Source organism: Prionailurus viverrinus, chromosome D4, assembly GCF_022837055.1.
Source record: "Prionailurus viverrinus isolate Anna chromosome D4, UM_Priviv_1.0, whole genome shotgun sequence".
NCBI lineage: Eukaryota > Metazoa > Chordata > Mammalia > Carnivora > Felidae > Prionailurus > Prionailurus viverrinus.
This window is the reverse complement of record NC_062573.1, coordinates 42,229,823-42,236,512: the sequence shown is the minus strand read 5'-3', so window position 1 is coordinate 42,236,512 and position 6,690 is coordinate 42,229,823. Positions and strand designations below refer to the sequence as shown.

At 49.0% G+C, this 6,690-nt stretch overlaps 2 protein-coding genes across 2 annotated transcripts; one reads left to right on the top strand and one right to left on the bottom strand.

Annotated features, from left to right (window-relative positions):
• Positions 1 to 3,211: 3,211 nt before the first annotated feature.
• LOC125150655 (interferon omega-1-like) lies at positions 3,212 to 3,802 on the top strand. Its single transcript, XM_047830803.1, has one exon. It carries the CDS (start codon positions 3,212 to 3,214, stop codon positions 3,800 to 3,802), a length of 591 nt encoding a protein of 196 aa, XP_047686759.1.
• Positions 3,803 to 4,701: 899 nt separating this feature from the next.
• Positions 4,702 to 5,328, bottom strand: LOC125149866 (interferon omega-1-like). Its single transcript, XM_047829019.1, has one exon. It carries the CDS (start codon positions 5,326 to 5,328, stop codon positions 4,702 to 4,704), a length of 627 nt encoding a protein of 208 aa, XP_047684975.1.
• Between the last annotated feature and the right edge of the window lie 1,362 nt (positions 5,329 to 6,690).

Here is a 6,690-nt window from a genome sequence, read left to right as displayed (position 1 = left end):
GGGCTTGGAGGTGAATGAATGGAGATGAGAGGTACAAGGTCCATAGCGAAAGTTAGTTAATTACATGCGTCCCCCAGTGGTGCTGACTTTCCGTCCACAGGGGCTTCTGGTCAACCTAAGAGGGGACTGGGGATGGCAGGGCTCAGCGCCCAGGTGCTCACGGATGGGCTGTGAGTGATCACCATGCAGCAGCAGCTGGAAGCGGCCAAGGTTTTCCAGCATCAGGAGCCAGAATGTGAATTTGGCCACGCCTCCACCCTCCCTGCCAGCCGATTCCTGCCCTGCATTGCTCAAGGACCTCAGGCATCCTTACGCACAGAGCAACACACTAAATACAGGGAACCCTGCCCTCACATCTACACCCAAAGAATCCAAGAGTGGAGTTATCAACTAAGTAGAATGCTCAAGCGAGGCCAATACCAACTGTTCCTGCAGAGGGGGCTCCTTAGCACAACGCGGGTTCTGGATGCTAGTTTTCTTAGGAGCACGTTGGCGACTCCTCCCTTCTCTCCTTAGAGCTCCTCACATGCCCATTAAGTGAAAGCAAAATCAGGCGGCTGGTCTTACAAAGCTGAGTGCGGCCCTTTCACCCGGAAGAACAGTATACGAGTGGTTCTTGTTTGAGCCTTTGGCAGAAGCAGCCACCTTCAGGCCCTTGTATCCTTGAGTGCTGGTCTGCAGTCTTCCCTCTGCCATGGCCCCCAGCCCCCAGTTCTCTTGCATCGAATTTTCCCGACTTACACTTTGCTTTTCTGTCAGCGCAAAGGTCACTTCCCCTTTTCATTTTCATGACATTCAGACCTATGTTTGTTGTCTTTATGCCCGCACAACTGTCGAGTTTTGCTTTCTAGGAAGGTTGAAATGAGAAACAAAAACCTCTCGAGTCTTGAACATTAGAGAGAAAAACCGTGCAGCCCATTTCCTTGCTTTCACTTCCCTTTGTGTTAACCTCAGGATGACGTAGAACATACATACTGGAGAAGCAGGAAGACAAACCTCGCCCATAGGCCAGTGCCTGAAAAGAAAGGTATAACATTTTTACATGAAAAATCACAAATGGGTAAGGAGAAGAAGGCTATTTCTCCCTGACTTACTAGTCTATCTCTCACCCGCCCCCCTGCTTCTCAGCATGAGAGAGTTGAACAAAAAGGAAACGCCATAGAATCCTGCAGACTGAATGAACAACGGAAGTTCACTATTTCCTGTAATATTAGCTTCTACCAGGAGATGTCACCATTGAGCGCAACACGTTTTTGGTGATTTCAGTAAGAGACTGAACCATAAAAGCTGCAGTGGCAACGTCCAAAGCATGTGCTTACTAAAAGGTGAAATTGTTAGCAGAAAGAGTAAGGGAGCCCCAGATAAAGAAAGACAAGACACAGCTTTCAGGACACAAGAGAAATCGTTTCAGGCCCCAGCGATTTTTCCGATTTTCCGTGAACTCGGCCCCACTGGTTCTACTTCCCCAAGCACCCTTCCAGGGAGGTGTCAGAATGGCAAAGGAATGGGAAACCCTCAGTAGTTAACGCACTTTAAGGGAACAAAGGGAGTGCCAAATAGTCTCTACCCGGCGTGGAAATAAGGAAATAACCATATCAGAAGACCTAAATCCAGGATACAACTCCTAGCGCTGTCTCAAAAGTAAGCAAGACCCTGCTTTCCTCGCCCGACATAAGGAGTCCAAGACCCCATCCAGTTTATACTGGTTCTCTGAGCTTGCCTGTAGTCCCTTCCCCTAGTCTGACCTTCACCTCTGCTTCATTATAATGTTAAAGTCCCGTCCCAGGAGGAGCACGAGCTTCATTAATGTAACACGGGATGCCTGCATAGGTAGGTTTTCTAAGTCACCCCCCCCTTTACACGTGATGACAAAGCTCCCCTAAACATTCATCATAAACCTTAAATAAAAAGCACCCGCTCAGCCCTGCTGGGGAGTCACGGCTTTGGAAGTGTTTCTCCTTACTTGATGCAAATACAGTTTCCTGTGTGTGACATCCCCACCTGGTGTAGTCTAGCTGGAACTCACCAAGGAGCAGACTCACCTTAGTTGGGTTACAAAATGATTACAACTGGGTCACTCCCCTACTTACTTAGACAAAACAAACTTTTGCCTTCAGCCTCTGAGAGGGCTGTTGACCCTTTTGATACGTGGTCAGGAAAGGAAGGGGTCGCCCCTGAGAATTGGGTCCCTCACACAAACACTCCAGGAGCAAGGGCAAGGATCTAGGGGCATTAACTGTTTTGCTAACAGAGAAACCAGCGCCCCCACAGCAGGGGAATTCTAATGTCCTTGGGACAAGGTGAGCCTGCCCTCAGGGAGTGAATCCAGGACAGGTTGGGTTGACGTCACTCAATCCCTCCAGAGGAAAACTGTTGCTAGAAGTGATAACTACCTTGTCCGTAAAGTGTTGCTGGGAAAATAAGATCATCTTGGAATTAGAATCATCATAGCACAAGCACCTTAAAAGAACCAGGCTTTCTGCTGGGGGTACTGGGACAGCCCTAGGAGAATTAGCGGCCCCTGGGAAAACAAACAAACAAACTGTGGAGGAAAATATATATGTTAGTCCTGACTTTGTGGTCCCAGTGAAGCATAGCCTCAAACCTGACTGAGGTTCCAGAAGGAAGAGAAACATCAGAGAAGCTCATTCATTAATAACCATCAACCTCTGCTGTGATCCAAACGGGAAATAAAACATAGCCCTTGGTTCTAAGGAGCTTAATTGCCAAAGATGGTCTGGTGAATCCCTAAACAAATATAGAAACCCTAAGGACTGAAGGAGCTAGCCTTCCTGTGTAGAGAGTAAGGAAGATAAAAAGGAGCTAAAATTTTGTTTCTAGACAGCTAAAACAATAAAAGTGAGTGAGTGTGTCTCTGTGTGTTTACATACCTACTCACTTCAGTCTTTAGGACAAAGATAATTCTCATTTGATAAGAATCCATTGGGATGGACACATCGGAAGTCTCCTGGGAAAATAAACTTCCGTCGTACAATTATTCACTTAGAATGATGACATCTTCTTAGACAACATGGTGAATGCATAAATGAAAACAAAAAAGGAAAGTAAAAGTGGAAAGGATGTTCAGAAAATGAAATTGTCTGCATTCCCTATTTAAGAGCCATGCTTCGAGTTGGTCCTCAGAGAACCTGGGCCCCGAGGTCCCCCAGCCGCCCAGCTCAGCCCGGCCAGCAGCCCCCTCGGCTTCCCCATGGCTCTCCTGCGCCCTCTGCTGACCGCCCTGGCGCTGCTCACCTGCCGCCCTGGAGGCTCTCTGGGCTGTGCCCTGCCTGGGAGCCACGCGCAGGTTAGCAGGGACAACTTGGTGCTCCTGGGCCAGATGCGGAGACTGTCCCCTTTCTTGTGCCTGCGGGCCAGAAAAGACTTCCGCTTCCCCCGGGAGATGCTGGAGGGCGGCCAGCTCCGGGAGGCCCAGGCCGCCGCCGCCGTCCTGCGGGAGCTGCTCCAGCAGACCTTCAACCTGTTGCACACGGAGCGCTCCTCGGCGGCCTGGAGCCCCGCGCCGCTGCACGGACTCCGCTCTGGCCTCCACCGGCAGCTGGAAGCCCTGGACGCCTGCTTGCTGCAGGCCACGGGCGAGGGAGAGCGCGGCCCGGGGATGCACGGCCCTGCCCTGGCCATCAAGAGGTACTTCCAGGACATCCGCGTCTACCTGGAGGACGAGGGATACAGTGACTGCGCCTGGGAAATTGTCAGGCTGGAAATCATGAGAGCCTTGTCCTCCTCGGCGACCTTGCAAGACAGCTTGGCCATCAAGGATGGAGACCTGGGGTCACCTTGAAGTGATTCTCACTGCCTGACGTGCCACATCACTATGTCTGCTCACTTCAAGAGACTCTCATTCCTGCTTTAGTAGAGCATATTTAATTCAGTGACTACTTTGTCAGTAGTATTAAGCAAGAACAGGTTAAAAATAATCACCTCCCAAGGCCTCAGTCCCTAAGCAATGACGGCACAGGTGTTATTTATTTGTTGTTTATTTGTTTATTTGTTTATTTGTTTATTTATTTATTTATTTATTTATTTATTTATTCTTGCATTTGTCCTATCTCTATTTATATTTTTATATAACCAATATTTGCCTTCACATTGTATTAGCATTTAGAAAACATGTTCTCCTTTCCATTTTATTAAATTTGCTTGATATATTAAATTCTTATCAAAGGAAACTCCTTGAGGTTTTTATTCTGAAAAACGTTGTAATCCTTACTCTTTAACGTAAATCTAATCAGAATATACTCGTCTATTGAGTCCTTTGGCACAGTCATACAACCCACCAGAAAATGCCTGTTAAAAGCTGGCATTTCCATTAAGTTGAGAGGTGTCCTAGAAAATATCAAAATTTTTGGTACCCACGTCAGGGGTGTTACAGATTTATAGTCAGTCGGCACACAGTGGCAGGTGAATGCCTGAGCGGAATCATCTCCCAGAGTGAAGTGGGGAAAACATGGAATTTATTGGCTGATCCTGACACCTGGCACTCTTCCCCCTTACCCCTCACCCTTTCCCCCACCCTACTTTACTGAATCCATTCACCCCTACACAATATTTTCACTCCCTCCACCTCCTGCCCATCCACAAGGGTGCTCTGGTTCTGTTGTGGTTTCTAGCTTCAAGATTTCTGTTAAGAGTAGAAAGCCACGGGCAGAGAGCAAAAGTTAAACGGGAATTCTATGTTTTTCAAAACCATGTAGGCTGGCTTGTTTCTGTGTCCTGATGAATAGCTGGGGGACCCGAGTGAATGCCCCCATGGCGATGATGAGCTAAGTGCTGAACATGAAGGGAAACAGGGGAACCCAGTACACTGAGTGGGAGAACAAAACCCTCACAGGGAAGTTCGCGCCCTGCTGGCCATGATCCAGGGCCAAGATCAAACTTGGGATCAAACTTGGCTTTTCTTCCTTCCCCCACTCCTACCCTTTCCTGAGGATTCACCAAGCAGGCGTCCAGGGCTTCCAGCTGCCGGTGGAGGCCAGAGCGGAGTCCGTGCAGCGGCGCGGGGCTCCAGGCCGCCGAGGAGCGCTCCGTGTGCAACAGGTTGAAGGTCTGCTGGAGCAGCTCCCGCAGGACGGCGGCGGCGGCCTGGGCCTCCCGGAGCTGGCCGCCCTCCAGCATCTCCCGGGGGAAGCGGAAGTCTTTTCTGGCCCGCAGGCACAAGAAAGGGGACAGTCTCCGCATCTGGCCCAGGAGCACCAAGTTGTCCCTGCTAACCTGCGCGTGGCTCCCAGGCAGGGCACAGCCCAGAGAGCCTCCAGGGCGGCAGGTGAGCAGCGCCAGGGCGGTCAGCAGAGGGCGCAGGAGAGCCATGGGGAAGCCGAGGGGGCTGCTGGCCGGGCTGAGCTGGGCGGCTGGGGGACCTCGGGGCCCAGGTTCTCTGAGGACCAACTCGAAGCATGGCTCTTAAATAGGGAATGCAGACAATTTCATTTTCTGAACATCCTTTCCACTTTTACTTTCCTTTTTTGTTTTCATTTATGCATTCACCATGTTGTCTAAGAAGATGTCATCATTCTAAGTGAATAATTGTACGACGGAAGTTTATTTTCCCAGGAGACTTCCGATGTGTCCATCCCAATGGATTCTTATCAAATGAGAATTATCTTTGTCCTAAAGACTGAAGTGAGTAGGTATGTAAACACACAGAGACACACTCACTCACTTTTATTGTTTTAGCTGTCTAGAAACAAAATTTTAGCTCCTTTTTATCTTCCTTACTCTCTACACAGGAAGGCTAGCTCCTTCAGTCCTTAGGGTTTCTATATTTGTTTAGGGATTCACCAGACCATCTTTGGCAATTAAGCTCCTTAGAACCAAGGGCTATGTTTTATTTCCCGTTTGGATCACAGCAGAGGTTGATGGTTATTAATGAATGAGCTTCTCTGATGTTTCTCTTCCTTCTGGAACCTCAGTCAGGTTTGAGGCTATGCTTCACTGGGACCACAAAGTCAGGACTAACATATATATTTTCCTCCACAGTTTGTTTGTTTGTTTTCCCAGGGGCCGCTAATTCTCCTAGGGCTGTCCCAGTACCCCCAGCAGAAAGCCTGGTTCTTTTAAGGTGCTTGTGCTATGATGATTCTAATTCCAAGATGATCTTATTTTCCCAGCAACACTTTACGGACAAGGTAGTTATCACTTCTAGCAACAGTTTTCCTCTGGAGGGATTGAGTGACGTCAACCCAACCTGTCCTGGATTCACTCCCTGAGGGCAGGCTCACCTTGTCCCAAGGACATTAGAATTCCCCTGCTGTGGGGGCGCTGGTTTCTCTGTTAGCAAAACAGTTAATGCCCCTAGATCCTTGCCCTTGCTCCTGGAGTGTTTGTGTGAGGGACCCAATTCTCAGGGGCGACCCCTTCCTTTCCTGACCACGTATCAAAAGGGTCAACAGCCCTCTCAGAGGCTGAAGGCAAAAGTTTGTTTTGTCTAAGTAAGTAGGGGAGTGACCCAGTTGTAATCATTTTGTAACCCAACTAAGGTGAGTCTGCTCCTTGGTGAGTTCCAGCTAGACTACACCAGGTGGGGATGTCACACACAGGAAACTGTATTTGCATCAAGTAAGGAGAAACACTTCCAAAGCCGTGACTCCCCAGCAGGGCTGAGCGGGTGCTTTTTATTTAAGGTTTATGATGAATGTTTAGGGGAGCTTTGTCATCACGTGTAAAGGGGGG

Excerpts from the sequence above, each read along its gene's own strand:
- LOC125149866 (XM_047829019.1), bottom strand. The coding sequence starts at position 5,328 with ATGGCTCTCCTGCGCCCTCTGCTGACCGCCCTGGCGCTGCTCACCTGC.
- LOC125150655 (XM_047830803.1), top strand. The coding sequence starts at position 3,212 with ATGGCTCTCCTGCGCCCTCTGCTGACCGCCCTGGCGCTGCTCACCTGC.